The sequence below is a fragment of the Mandrillus leucophaeus genome, unplaced genomic scaffold (genome assembly GCF_000951045.1).
Source record: "Mandrillus leucophaeus isolate KB7577 unplaced genomic scaffold, Mleu.le_1.0 Scaffold100, whole genome shotgun sequence".
In the NCBI taxonomy this organism is placed as follows: domain Eukaryota; kingdom Metazoa; phylum Chordata; class Mammalia; order Primates; family Cercopithecidae; genus Mandrillus; species Mandrillus leucophaeus.
Window position 1 is genome coordinate 1,240,374 of NW_012098099.1, and position 15,905 is coordinate 1,256,278.

General features: G+C 38.1%; 1 protein-coding gene across 1 annotated transcript in view; it reads left to right on the forward strand.

Annotated features, from left to right (window-relative positions):
* The window catches only part of VPS41 (vacuolar protein sorting 41 homolog (S. cerevisiae)), a 217,932-nt gene that overhangs the window by 46,000 nt on the left and 156,027 nt on the right, over positions 1–15,905 (forward strand). The window contains exon 3 of the mRNA XM_011972735.1: positions 14,259–14,366. Coding sequence (XP_011828125.1) covers positions 14,259–14,366 — 108 coding nt within the window. The remainder of the gene's footprint in view (positions 1–14,258; positions 14,367–15,905) is intronic.

Consider the following 15,905-nt stretch of genomic DNA (forward strand, 5'->3'; position numbering starts at 1 on the left):
GCTCACTGCAACCTCCGCCTCCTGTGTTCAAGTGATTCTCCTGCCTCAGCCTCCTGAGTAGCTAGGACTACAGGTGTATGTGACCATGTCCAGCTAATTTTTGTAGAAGTAGAGATGGAGTTTCACCATGTTGGCCAGGCTGGTCTCAAACTCCTGACCTCAAGTAATCCGTCTGCCTCGGCCTCCCAAAGTGCTGGAATTACAGGAATGAGCCACTGCGCCCGGCCCTTGTCTTTGTTTTTTACTGTAAGCTTTGTTTTAGTAGGATCACTCTGGATGCTGTTTTAAAAAATGTCTAAGGAGGGTAATAAGTAGGAATAGGGGAGACCAGTGGGGAGGCTTTGTTAAAACTCTGGGCTAGAGGCGATGAAGGCTGTAGTTGCTTTTTGTTGTTAAAGTATAGCCAGTAGATTTCCTGACTAAAATGTGGGTGTGTAAGGGAAAGGGAACAGTCAAGGATGAGCAGTTGGAACGACGGGGTTGCTGTAACTGAGGTAGGGGAGGACTCTGGCTAGAGTTAGTTTTGGTGCTCAGGGTGAAGGCGGTGGTGGCAGGGTAGGTTGGAAGTTCTACTTTGCATATTTTGAGTTGGAGATGTCAGTTAGACATCCAAGTGGAATTGTCTAATAGACCTGAAAAAGAGTAGTTCAGATCTGGACTGGAGGCAGGAATTTGTGACTCAGTATTTAGATGGTATTCAAAACCATGAAACTGGATGAGATCATTTAGGATATGAGGACAGATAAAGAGGCCTGATGCCTGGACCCTGAGGGGTGCTACCACATTTTAGAGATCTGGTAGATGAAGGGAAATCAGCAAAGGAAACAGAGAAGAGGTAACCAGTGAGGTAGGAAGAGAACCAGGAGAGAGTGGTGCCCCAGAAGCCAAGGGAGGAACACATCTCTGGATGAAGGGCACCATCATTGTGTCAAATGCTGCTGAGAGGAGGAATGAGATGAGGTCTAGGGATTCACTGCTGGATCTGCAAAAGTGAGGCCACTGGTGATTCTAAGAGCAGTTGTGGTGACCTGTGATGGTGGGCCTTGACTGGAAGGAGCTCAGGAGAGATTGAGTTGGCACAATGTCTTTGAGGTGCCCTGAGAAATTCTTGTACTGTGTATTAAAAAATGGTGCAATCTAGAATGCTTGTATGGGACACGTTTGTTGAGTGACTGTTAAAGGAGATAGTGTGTATTTGGCACCTTGTCTGGCATTAAAAGGTATTCAGAAAGCATGCTGCTGCTATTTTATTATTTTTTGTCCATATATATGCCAGGCACTTTCATGAGGGTAGGGACCCTGTCCCCAGTATCTGGTAGAACTGCTTGTCAGTGAATAAATGAATTGATTTTATTAATTCTCTCAACAATTATGTCAAGCTGGTGTGGCGTCCTTATTTTGGAGTTGGTGAAACTAGGGCTTTGAGAAGGCCTTTGTCAAACAGAAACAAGGACCACTCCTTGCCTCCTGACTCAACCCGAGAATTGTTTTATCCCATGCCGTGTCCTCACAGGGATCAATATTTAATTTAGGAGCAAGCAAATGAGAAGTTTTTTTATTTAGCTTTGGATTTGGCTCAGGGTTTCCAACTCTTTCGCTCACCATCATTTTTATCCTCTCTGATCCTTGTATTATTCTCCGTAACAGGCAGAATAATGGTTCCCCAAAGATGTCTACATCCTAATCCCTGGAACCTGTAAATATGTCGTGTTACACAGCAAGGGAGAATTAAGGTTGCTAATCAGCTGACTTGAGAGTGAGATTATCTGGGCAGGACCAGTGTAATCCTAAGGGTCTTTATAAATGGAAGAGGGAGGCAGGAGAAAAGGCTGTGATGTGGTAACGATTGAACCTGCCTTTGCTAGCTGTAAACGGGGAAGAAGGGCCCACAGCCAAGGATTGCCGGCGCTTTGGGAAACTGGAAAAGGAGAGGAAAGGGATTCTCCCCCCAGTTTCCAGGGGAGGGCAGCACTGCTGACACCCTGATTTTAGCCCAGTCAGATCTGTGTCGGACTTCTAACCTACAGCATTGTACGATAACAAATTTGTGTTGTTTCACACTAAGTTTGTGATTTTTTTTTACAGCAGTGATAGGAAACTAATACAGTAAATAATTTGATTGAATGACCTTGTCTCCTTAACACTTTTCATTAGGCTGCATTTCAGAGTTTTGGGAGTCAAATACAGCAAGGAAAACATACAGAAAATGGTTGTGACGGAACTGCTAATACTGTGGGGAACTGTATTTATAAAAATGTGTCTTTTCTGATGATCGTTCAAGAGTGTGTTTAAATGATCATTTCACCTGACAATTAGGACCTGATTCTATGCTGTCAAGGCTTTAAGGCATTCCTGTCTCTGCAGGCTCAAGGAATGCTATAACAAATCTAAATAACACGAAGGCTTCTTTCATCCATGAGCTATTTCAGTTTCAGTGCAGCCGTTTTTAAATACAGAGATTCACAGGCATCCATGTCATCACAGTCGTTTACTTTAGAATATGACTGTTTTCCCCAAAGACCTTGGTAGATTAAATACGTCTCTCAGAATCGTATCAGGGAGGGATGGAAGTGGGGAAACCTCTGATAGAGCTTAAGGATTTAGTCTGTTGTCATCATTTCCATCACCAGTGTTTGGGCAGTTTTGAGGGATTTGGGCTGTAATGGGCTACTTTTAGTCCTTACAGGCATCCAGGAGAGGTTCTTGGCTTAAATAGGAGATGGTAGTATTTCCTTTTACATTCCTAATAACAAGATTCACACTTAGATGTGTGTGAAAAAAAATTTTTTTTAAATGATGTGGTAAAACAAAAAGTAATGTATCTTCATCTTTTAATAGTTTAAAACAATGAGGTAATTAGATGAGAAGTGTTACTGTTTGGTTTTATGGTCTCGTCATGTGATAGGAAGTAACTTAGAAGGGAGGCTATGAGTTCTGCAGTGTGAAGTTGGGGTTGTAATACACCTCATGGCCGTATTTTTAGTATTTGACATTCACTGGGTATTACGAGATACTGGGCTTTGTGCTTGATGTACATTTATTACGTTTAATTCTTACAAAAATCCTCTGAGGTCCAGGTTATCATTTCCCTTTCACAGAAGGCAAGGTAACTGAGGTTTTAAGTAACTTGTACAGTGTATATGCACTGCATATGGTAGAACTGGCAAAATAAAAATTTTAGTTTATTTTGTGAGTGGCTCTTGATTATAAATTTCAGTAGGAATTTGGATAATTCTCTCCTTTTTTCTTAAAAAAAAAAATGGCATTAGTGACCTTTATTAAGATACTTGATTGTCCTTATATCTCATACCTTTTTCAGCAGGGGTCTCCTACCCGCCGGTCCATGTGCGCAGCAAGGGAGCAAGCATTACCACCTGAGATCCATCTCCTGTCAGATCAGCTGCAGCATTAGATTCTCACAGGAGCATGAACCATACTGTGATCTGTGCATGCAAAGGATCTAGGTTGCACTCCTTATGAGAATCTAATGCCTGATGATCTGAGGTGGAACAGTTTCATCCTCAAACCAAGACCATCACCACCACCCCTACCCTGGTGGAAAAATTGTCTTCTACGAAACCAGTCCCTGGTGCTCAGAAGGTTGGGGACCACTGTCTTATAGCAGCTTCTGGATTTTTTTTTCCTGTTGTTTGAATACTTCCTCCAAAAATACGATTTAGTGTGGGAATTTGTGAGATGATTCTTCTGAGCCTTCATGAAGTGCACTTTGGGTTAATCCACAGAGGAAGCAGACCCTAACAACCATCTCTGCTTGTTAGGAGGAAGGGAGAAAATGGAGGAGTGAATGCAGCTGGCCAGTCCTCACCCCTGTGAAGCTGGGCTGTTGCTGCCCATTTCTGTAGTGAAGGGGGCAGCAAAACCAGGCACACTGGGGAGAGGCCTTTGCTGGATCTGCCAGCTTTCCTTGACCCTCATCCTCACTGTTGCCCCTGGCTCCCCACTGTGGGTCGTTTCAGTGCCTCCATAGTTTCTTACTTGGGCGTGTTCATTTCTGGAATCTCTCTTTCCTCTCATTTTTATCATGTCTTCAGGGCTGAGTTGGGGGTAGGAGACCAGCAGCGCAGGTCAGCTCTCTGTCTTGGCAGAAGCTGTATTGTGTTCTTTCTCATCATACTGTCTTCAAATAAGACTATACCAATAAGGATCTATTTGTTATGTTTTCCATTTTCTTGTCTTTTGCCTTGGCTAAAACTTCTAAATTGGTTTTGAAAAAAGCAGAAGTGATTGTTGGCACCTGTGCATTGTTTCCTGCTCATGATGGGAATGTTTCTCTTACTTCTTGTTCTGTATCATGTTGACTTCTGATTTCATACGGTCATTCTTGGCTCTTCATTCTTAGCTCTTTGGTAAAGAAACTTTTTTATTTACTGAAAGCTTTTTTAAGATCAGAAACAAGTGTTGAACTTTATAAATGCTGTCTGCAGTGTCTGTCAAGATGGCCCTGTGTTTTTTTTTTCTCTGACTTACCAAATGACGTCAGATTTCCTAATGTTCAGTCTTTGTGTTTTTGCAATATTTGATCTTCAGTGTTTTCTATTAATATATGCTGGGTTTGATTTATGATATTTAGACTTTCTACATTTAAATTCCTACATGAGATGACAAAATTATATGTATATTTTTTGTTGTTTTTGGTGTACTCTTTGGGAGTTTTGATATCAGGGTTACCAAAATGAATTTGTAAGTTTTTATATTTCCCTCTTATGGGGCAGCTTAAATAAGTTGGGAATTTTCCATTCTTTGAAGATTTTTAATAGAACTTGCTTAGCACTAGAACAGTCTGAGCCATGTACCTTTCTGCATGAGATAGATAGTACTTTAATGGCTTTTATTCTCTCACTGTTTGTTTGTGTGTGTCATATTCAATTTGTCTTTAAAAGGTACTAATGCTTGGACTTACTAATTTTTTTTCTCTGGTTTATTAATTCATTTTAGCTTTACTTTTGTTAGTTTTCTCTGGTGCCTGCAGTGCCCACCTTCCTGCTATTAGAGGTCCTTTGGTCCTGCACTGCTTAAGGCTGGACTCCCAGACCACGGAGGGCACTGCCCAGGTGATAGAGGTTTAGAGTCTCAGCCTGTGGAAGAAAGATGTAGAAAGATGGTGGTCAGGGCTAAAATGTGTGAGGATTGGAGATACAGTGGGCAGAGGCTACAAGCATAGTTCTCCTTCTGGAAAAGAGTAGCTAAGGGGTAGGACAGGGGTCAGTTCTGTGAGGCTGGGGCAGACTCAGCCCCAGTCTTGGGCACAGAGGGTTGGTGAGAGAACTAGAAATCATCTGAATACCTTTCGCTCAGGTGGGTTATGTTTCTGGAAACAAATCAGGATATGTCAGGAATTTAGAGTCAACCAATGTGTCAGTTTCTCCTTGATTTTGGTAATCATTTTAATGCTTACTGCTATAGTGAGTTTTTGTCTGATTTTTCTGGGAAATTATTGAGAAACTGGAAGAGGCTTTGATAGGGGTGGTTAGCAAGATGCTTCTTTGCACTTGGCTTATGGGATGTGCAATTGGAAATGCTTGAGAGGTATTTAATCTTCTCTCAAACAAGATAATTTGAAGAACTTCAGCATTGTCCTTTTTCGTATAACAACATAGATTTATTAGAAATAAGTGTTAAGTTTTTCCGACAACTGAGTTTGAAGGACTTCTATTTGCTTCTACTGCTAGAAGATGGTATAGTTCCACTTCTGTAAATTTTCTATAATTCTAGTTTACAGTATTGCAAAATTGCCAGCCCTTTCCTTCTGTTTGGTGCCTCTACCTCCTTACTCCCCCTTTTACCCCTCCCTCTCTGTGTCTGCGAAGTAACACATAGTTTAGATGATCTCTGAGGTTCCTTTGGTTAATATTCTATGATTTGGATTTTCCTGTGTGGAAATCTAAATGAGAATGTCTTAGAAAAGCTGCTTACCAAACCTGGTCTGCTGTTACTACATACGTTTGTTTTCACTGGTCTTTATTAGGTACCCACAGTTCTGTTAGGTGAAGTTCAGAACAATGAAAAGGCATAAACTCTGCTTCCAAGGATCTTGTGATCACTAAGGGATTTTGGCAAGAAAGGAAAAGAGGGTTATGTTGGCTTTAGTGGCGGAAATTGTCCACCTGAATGGCATAGCTTGAAGATTGGTGAGGTTATTCCATATGGCTAGAAGGAAATGAAAAGCTTATTTGCTTTTCTCATTTTTTCCCCTTTTCTATATATTCTTATCGCTTTCCCAATATAAACTAAATGATGGGAGTTGATCCTGTTTATGGTATGTGGCTTAGGGCATGGGAACCTTCACCTTATTTTTTCCTCCTTGAATTGAACATGAAATTCTAATACTACAGGGCACAGGAGAGACCAGGGTTTATGAAGACTGCATATCTTGTGAATCTTAAGTAGAGCTCCTCAATTATTAGGGGCTCAACTTTTTCTCAGTTTTCTGGTCACTGTGTTACGGTAAAGGAAAGCAGCTTTGAGAGATAAAAATCTTAGCTCAGTGGATATAAAGTGTTGAAGAGGATGTTGAACCATTTATTTTTATAATAAATATGTTTGTTTTAGAAAATTTAGAAAATATTGGCACTAGCTCACAACAGTGATTTTTTCATTTGCTATCTTCAATAGTTACAGCAAGCCAGTGATGTGATTTCTATGATCATCCCTATTCTACAGAGGAAGAAACTGACCTTAGGGAAATTACCATTTTGGTTTTTATTCTTCTCATCTTCCCCCCATATATGCATATACATTTCTTAAATAATATTTGGATCATACAAAGCAGGTTTTATGACCTATTCTTTCACTTAGCAAGACATTGTGAGAACATTTCTTTTTGTTATTAAATTGTCTTTGAAAACAGATTTGAATGTACATGTAATATTTTATCTTGTGAAATTTACTTAATCCAGAATTTTTCAACCTTGGGGCTACTGGTACTTTGGACTGGATAATTTTTTGTTCTGGGAGAGTGTCTTGTGCATTGTAGGTTGTTTAGCATAATTCCTGGCCTCTACCTGCTAGATGTCAGTGGCACCTTTCCCCCACCCAACTGTGACAACAGAAATGACTCTAGACATTGCCAAGTAAATGTCCCTGGGGAACAAAAATCACCTCTGGTTGAGAACTACTCATTTAACTGTATGTATTTTATGCTTTAAATAAGAATATGTGGGTATAGTAAACTCATGGTGAATTTTCTGTTTGAAAAAGTAGACCCATGCCGTCCAGATTACATTTATCAGCTCCTAATTTCAGCTACTTTAAAAATTAATATTATTTTCCTTAATAGCAATTTTGCTTGTAAGTTGAAAATTTAACAACATTATTTGCATTCATATGAGAATGTAATTGCCTATCTCTCCGCAGTCTGATGGAAAGGCATGCCGGGAGCTTTGACCACAGTTATTTTACTGTAGATGAATTCCATTATCTTCATGTCACTTTCTTAAAAAGTTTGGTCATTGAGGCAACTATAATACCTGGTGTTATTAATGGAAACCAGAAGTTACTCTTTCAGCTTATTTATGTAGTTTTCTTTATACATTTTGACACTTTAGAAGGATCTATAAAGCCATCTTTCCTATCAGATAGTCATCTTTGTGTGTAAATAAAATGATCTTTCTTTAATAGAACTATAGCATACAGTATTAATAGTTACAGTTGTCCTTTTAAGGAACTAGCATTCTTTCTTGGGGTGAGGTGGGGTGGGCAATACAAAGCTAATTGAAGACTTTACTCTTTGATTAATTTTGAACTTTACCTTCAGGTTCTTTTTTAGGCATTCTTTTTTTCTCATCTTGGATCTTTTCTACACTTTATGGAAAACTTTAATACGAACGTGACAAATTTGGAGATGTCCCAATTATGCATGTACTTTTAGTGATAACGTTATAGTTTCAAATAAAATAAATATCCAATAATATGTAGCTCCTGTCTATGTTGCCTTTTGTGCATGTTGATAATATGTTAATATCCTATGGTAGTGACTAGAACTGTTCCTTAAAGTATTATTATATGTTGGCTGTGCATGGTGGCTCACGCCTGTAATCCCAGCCCTTTGGGAGGCTGAGGCGGGCAGATCACGAGATCAGGAGATCGAGACCATCCTGGCTAACACTGTGAAACCCCATCTCTACTAAAAATACAAAAAATTAGCCAGGCATAGTGGCGGGTGCCTGTAGTCCCAGCTACTTGGGAGGCTGAGGCAGGAGAAAGGCGTGAACCCAGGAGGCGGAGCTTGCAGTGAACCGATATCGTGCCTCTGCACTCTGGCCTGGGCGACAAAGCGAGATTCCGTCTCAAAACAAACAAACAAACAAACAAACGATAAATATATATATATATATATATATATTTATATGTTTTTGAATCTCAAGATATGTTTTGATTGACTTGTATTAATTTTAATTATGCTCTTAAAAATTTGTCTTTAGTACCAACTGTGTTTTATCTTTCTATTCTCTCTCTCCCCTAATAAATAGTAATAGCAAAGATATATTTTAGTTTAGGGCTTCTACAAATTGAATTATTTGTAAAGAGAGAATATTTTAAAATGCAAATTTCCTAAAATTCAAATGTTCTGATACAGGATTTTGAGAGCTGTTTTTATATGTTAAGCTTGTAAGGTCCACTACCAATTTTGGATATTTCAATTCCCCATAGGTAATTAGAGTTCTAGAAAGAATGTTCTAGAGGAAGAAAACCTGTATTTTATAGCTTCATCCCCAGGGTTGGTTATCGATTTTCTTTTTATTAATAGTTGGTTTTTTACTGTGGAAGTTCAAACTGCATGAAAGTTTTTTTTGTGTGTGTGTGTGAATTTCTTTTGAGGATATTAGTGTTTCCCTATTGTATCTAGCTTTAAAACATTGGATATTTATTAAAAGGATTTGCCCCTAGTCAGATGTAGTTGATGACATGAAACCAACTAAACCATTCATCTTATTAAAATTCCTGGAGGTTCAGCTGAGGTCTTTCTCAGGTGGAGCTGGAGAGGATGAAGGTCATCTCCACAGAGTGCGATGTGAATAGTCCAGGAGTGCTCCACTGGTGGTGTTTTCTACCAGCCTAATTTGGGCTTTGTAAGATATCTCACCTTTCTCCAACCAGTATATTGAGTATCATTTTATTTTGTAAAAACAAAACAAAATTGGATTTTAATAAAGAAATGTTATCCAGAGATGACATTTTAAGTTTTGTATAAGTAGTAACAGTAGAAAATGTAATGATCTTTCTCTTAACCCCTAGAATTAATGTGACAGACATTTTTAAAAAGTAAAATTCAAGTCTTCATTTGGTCTGTAACAGTGATGCCATATAAAATGTACTAATATGTGAAAAATACAACGTTTAAACAAGGTGAAGAATGTAGAATCCATTCTACACAATTATTTTTGGTTGTAAACAAAGAAAAAATCAGTTTCTTGTACACAAATTTTAAATTATTAGGTGAAAAGAAACATAAAATATTCTTGTTGGTGTACAAGACCAAGTTAGGTAAACAGGACTTCCTCCATGAAAATGTACCTGATGGTAACACTGTAACAACATTACTAAACAGTTTTTCAGGGAGAAGTCTTTAATTGCTTTAATTTGTTATCCTTAAAAGTAATTTCCCTCCTCCTAAGTCCAAAACTCAGTAAGATTGACCATGATGTGACATTTATTTTCAGATAGTGTTTAGAATTCTGTAGCATGGTATAAAGGACTTGTCTTTAATTAAAAGTGCTCTACACTTAGTTAAAATCTATGTGAGTTGAGGAATTGATTCTTTTTAAAAGAAAGCCGCAAATTTTTCTTGTATGGGTAAATGTCACTCTGTTCGTATCTCCGCTTAGCTGCAAGTCAGGACTTGTACTATTCCACTAGGTTGTCATAGAAACGCAGTTAACTGTCATCTCAACTCAGACTGTTGATGGTTTTATTTGTAGGTTTGTAGGATTATTAAAATTTAACAAAAATTATTGATTTGCTTTTTATTAACACTGGGTTGTTTACCATGGAAGTCCAAACTGCATGGAAACCTTTTTTCTATTATTATTATGTTTTAGTTAAAGAGAAACTCTATAATCTACTAGATTTTTAAATGTTTTTTATTTAAAGTATGATGTGGAGTCTACAGTAGCAGAATAACCTCCATGAATCGTATTTTTGAATCACTTTCTATTTTCTTTGTTTATAGCAAGGAGAAAAAAAAAAAACTTAAAAATTCACCTTTACCCTGCTTTTAACTTAACATAAAAGGTACTTGTCAGAAAAGCATGAAAGGGTACATCAAATGCCTAATATTGGAGTCTTCATTTTATTTATGGTTTTTGAAACCCAGTAAGGATGCTTCACTGAGCTGTGTTGTGAAAGTATTTATTTTTGTATATTTATGTGTGAGAAATTATTTAGTTTTCACTTATAAGTAAGACAGGAAAACCTTATTTACAGTGACTTTATCTAATGGTCCGTGGATGAGTGCTTTTATGCAAAATAGTCAAGAGGCTAGAATTAACTTTTCACATTGGATGCACATTTGATGTCCCGACTTGAGCAACATGTGGCATCTTATTATAAAGACTAACACTCAGGATTCAATTTGTATTTAACATGTTTACTTCAGAATGCACACATCATCTGTGCTACATTTAATATTAACTTTGTAATGATTTCTCTTTCTTGCTTGTAGATACATAAGTAGAAGTGTCTGTTGTTTTTTGTAGTTTTCTTTTTTCAGTGTTTTTAGTCTTGGCTAATTAGCTATTTTATATTTTCTGTTAGAAACAGGTCAGTTTTGGGGTGTAACAGCTCCTTGGTTTGGGTAGATTATCACTACCTTTTCATAGAAATGTGTAGGCCCTGTGGATAACTGTGCTTATACTTCCCTTTTGTTGCCATTAGTTCTTCAAGTTATTCTTGGAAAGTTAATAATAGGTATATCATCTTTGTTTTTAATACTTGCACCCGAAATAAACAGCTAATAGCTTATGTATAACTAGGGAATTAAATTTAAGACAGCTCATCAGTAGACATGAAATACTGATTTTAACTGAGCTTATGGCTCTTAAACTGTTATTACTGTTCTTGTAGCTAGTCTGCATGATGGCTTCCAGTGACCCTCACCTCCTATTCCTGCTCTGTGCTGCCCCTCCCACACTGACCTGTGTGATTGAAAGGATATTGTAGAAATAACAGCATTCCATCTGAGGCCGTATAAAACATGGAAGGGGCTTCCACTTTGTTTTCTTTTGGATCACTCTTGCTTCATGGACCCCTCCACAGGGTTGCTTGATCAGAACATGGCAAGTGATTTCCTTCAGAATGAGTGATCCAAGAGTGTTGGCAACTTCTGCCAACAGTGAGGACCAACTTGCCAGCCATTTGATTGAGCCATCTTGGAAGTAGATCATCTAACCCCAGTTAGGCCTTCCGATAGTTGCAGCCCTAGCTGACATCTTGTCTGTAACCCTGTGAGAGATCCTCAGTGAACCACTCAGCTAAGCCACTTCTGAATTGCTTACCCATAGAAACTGTAAAATAATACATATTTATTGTTGGTTTAAATCAGTACATTTTGGTGACCAGGAGTGTGGCACATGCTTGTAGTCTCAGCTACTTGGAAGGCTGAGGCGAGAAGATCTCTTGAACCTATGAGTTTGAGTCCAGCCTGGGCAACATAATGAGTCTCTATCTTTATAGAAAATAATAAAATAAGTAAATCAGCAAATGTTGGCATAATTTGTTACACAGCAATAGCTAGCTAATGCACCTGCTAAATAAACATATTTTAAAATGTTTTCTAATAATCACATAGTTTATAATTATTTCTAGGTTTAGAATAGGCTTTTGTTGTGGTTTGTAGAGTCATTTTCATAGGAGATTTTGGAGTGTATTATAGAAGGTATTGACTTTAGAGCACTCATAGCTGAATTTGAATTTTAGCTTCTCCTCTACTCACTGTATGTCTTGAAGAAATTACTTAAAATCTCTCATCACCAGTTTTTGCTGAAAATCTGTAAAACAGGACAATTATACTTAACTCTCAGTAGGGTTTTTTTTTTCCTTTAAGTCAGGTTGAAATGAGATTTCTGATATTAAGTCTCTAGCATGATGCTTGATATAGTCCATCATTTCCATTAATCCACAGATTAACCCCTTTCCATGTGAAGATGTAATCCTTTGCCCCAGAGGTGAAGACTTCTGTAAGAATTTGAGTTTGCAGTCTCTGCCTAGTCTGTCCTCTCAGTCTTATAATCTTCCGCAGGCAGAGCGCTTACTACTCTACAAGTCGTTTTTCTTTTGCCTAATTTTCTTTCTACTATGATGCACCTTAGGTGTGACTTCATATTTATCCTGCTTATTGCAGAGCTTCTTGAGTTTGTAGATTGATGTCTTATCAGTTTTGGAAAATTCTGTTATTGTCTCTTTAAATGTTGCTCTTGTTCCTTTCCATTTTTCCTTATCCTTCTGGGACAGTAATGAAAAGTATGTTAGAGCTTTTCACTGTGTTCTGTATGCCTAATAGATTCCTTTATATATTTTCTTTCCATTTATTCTTCTCTGGGGTTCCCTTTGGATTTTTTTTTTACTCATTTCACTTATTTTGTCTTCTGTTTTACTAATCTTCTATTAAACCATCTATTGCCTTCTTAATTCAGTTAACATTTTCAGTGTAAAAATTTTCATTTGATTCCTTTTTTTTTTTTAACAGATTAGAATTCTGTTGAAAATTTCTATCTTTTCATCAGCTTTCTGTCTTTTTCTGGTTTTTTTTTTTTTTTTTGAACATGTAGTTGTAGTTATTTTAAAGCCCTTTACTGCTAACTTCAGTGTCTAGGTCATCCATTTGTTTATTTTTATGGTCTTTTTTCATCTTGATTTTTGGTCATTTGGTCCTGTCTTATGGCATACCTGGTAGTATTTTATTGAATCCTTAGTACTATACATGAAGAATTGTAGAGGCCTCGGTAGTTTTCTTTCTCCAGAGAGGAGTCACCCTTTCCTTCACTAGACAGATATGTTGGGCGTTATATACCTCACTCCAATCAAAGATTGAACTGAGTCAGAGCTCTATGGGAGTTAAGTTTTTGTGTCCTCTAGGGACCAGGGGTTCCGACTAAGACTGTGATATTCACCAGGATCCAATTTCCCGATGCCTCTTGAACTCTTATTCTTATCTTCTTAACACATCAAGGCAGTTGATTTGCATTTTTCTTTCTGTTCAGCTTTTCAGCTTCATCCTGTGCCATTTTAGAAATTGACAGTTGTCTTACAGGGAGAAGTAGCTGTGTAACAAGCTTGTGTCTCTGCCTCTTTTCCACTGATATCTTGGCCCCTCAGGTCTCTCTCCAGTTTTGTCACTCTGTCCCCACAAGTGCCAGAAGGTGTGCTGCTTTCCCTACCCCCAGCAGTGGCTGTCTTCCCAGGCAGAGCTTGGGTTCTCAGCCTCTTGTCCTACACCCAGAATTAGTAAATGCCTCCAGGAAGAAAGTGGCTGAAGAATGCCAGTGCAATTCTTTGCTGCCCTGGAATCTTGACCCTTCTAGTTGAGGTTGCCTCAGCAGCCCTTTGATGCCTTGGATAGATGATGTTGTATATTCCATTAAGACTTTCTGGTTATTTGTGGTGGGAGCACTGATGTCCTCAGGCTACTCTAATATTAGCTGCAGGGTGAAGACTATGCAATTATGGTGGTTTGTGTGGTGTTTTGACACTACAAACCACGATAATTCCATAGTCTTCACCCTCTAGCTAATGTCAGTGAGTAGATTATTTTTATGGGCTTCTGTTTTGGCTAGCTTTATGCCATCACAGTTTTCTGTATATAAACTTTTTGTTTCTCATTACTTATTGATGTAAAATAAAATCTTACTCTGAATCATAGTAACTTTTACAACTCTCCTTGATTTATTAATTCATGGCCATTATAGTAAATATTGATTACTAACTTTCTTCCATAAGAGTGAGGATTAAGAATATTTTATGAAGCCGTACCAAATAGTAAGTTTCAACATGTAAAGTTAGTGACAATATAACACTAAGTCTGTATACTCTTGTTTTCAACTTTTGAATTTATTTTACCAGTGAAGTTGTAGCAATTAATATGCCTAGGCAAAATGAAATATGAATATCTTAAACTTTAGCTGTAGTTGGAATTATTAACATCATTGAAGGAACCATCTCTGATTCTCTCGTAAGAAGTGTATTTTGAGGTTTTCAAAACAAAAGTGTATGACGCCAGTCATTTTTCTTTGCCGTTTGTGCAGGAAGAAGAGAGCGAAGAGGAACCCAAGCTGAAGTATGAAAGACTTTCCAATGGGGTAACTGAAATTCTTCAGAAGGATGCAGCTAGCTGCATGACAGTCCATGATAAGGTAAGGTGGCACTTTTAGAGGATTCTTCTGTAAATTGTTTCTATTGTAAATTTGCTTGTGCTTTGGAGTCCTGATGCTTTTGGTGGTGGCTTTTTACAGTGATCCTGTCTCCTTGCCGCTACTCTCTTCCTCCTTGCCAACAAAAAACGAACAAAAAAGTCCAAATATTTTATATGTGTGTACACGCCCATTCACACACATACAACACACTCCAAGACTGTATTAAGTAGAATGTAGACAGTGATCAAAGTCAAAGATTTACATGAAATGGTTTTTGGAAACTCTATCGCTCACTTAATTCCTTAAATTATAAGGATTCCATTAGGAACCTGTTAAGATTAGAAATAATGTGAAGCTCAGTGCTTTTATAGGGGTAAAAGGGATTATATTGTAGGCGTTATGAATAGTAGAAATGCCCCAAATTACTACTTATATCAGTGAATGAATTTATTCCACATCTGGGTCCTTGCTATAACAAAGCTCCAACCAACTTTCTGAGTGCAGGGTAAGTACTGGATAGCACCCTTAGCCTACTCTTAGACCAAAACAGTTTGTGTCATAGTCAGAATATTGGGGGGCATGTAGCTTCACCCATTGCTGTCTTCTTCCCTATGACTTTGTAAGTTTTAGTCCTTCCACAAAAAGCAAACTGCTCTTGTCTGATCCATCGCCTGGCTTTATCCTATGTTACTAGAAGTGTGGCTCATCCTCCCCCTTGCTTCCCACCCAGTTCCTTTTTACCTCAAATTTTGTTTAATTGTAAATAGAATCCTGTACCCACAACACTTTATTAGAGTATGTGCCTTCTTTCTCATGTTTTACCAGCAGCCTTCTCCTTTGAGGTGTCTGCCATTTGGCTGCAATGCCATCGACCCCTTTTCATTGCTGCCATTGTCCAACTTCTGGTCCCTTTTCTTCACTCATTGAAGACTGCCTTTGCAGTTCTTCAACCACATTTCATTCCAGTGACCCTTACCTCTTCCCTGTTTCATCTCCCCACTGATAAGGCCACACTTTGGATGGTGTCAGCACTGAAACTTGAGGATCTTAGCCTCTGTGACACTCTTTGTTGACCCCTGTTATTCTTCAACCTTTTGTGCTCATTTTCCCACAAGCTGTATGACTTTATGGAGTCTTGATCTCTAATCCATTCATTCTTTTTCTTTTACTTTTCTGTGCCTGTGAAATGATTGATTATCCTAACTCTATCTTACCAGCATCTTCAGTTCTTTTACATCCCTGTCTTCCCATTGTGTACCTCAGCCATACTCTCAACCCTGAATAAGTTCTTTCGTAACAAGGACAGCCATGTGCTGTTACAGACTCACACACCTAGGTAAATTTGTCACTAAAAATTATTCTGAATTATTTGTCCTTCGTCAGTTTCTTTAGTCCTCAGTCCCTCTTCTGAACCACTGTCCCTTCTTTCTTAGAGGATGATGTCATTTCTATGTAAGAAGATTGAAATTGTCAAGTATGAACAGCCTCAATTCCTGACCTCTTTTTCACACCCATTCTTACCCATGGGAGATTTTCTTT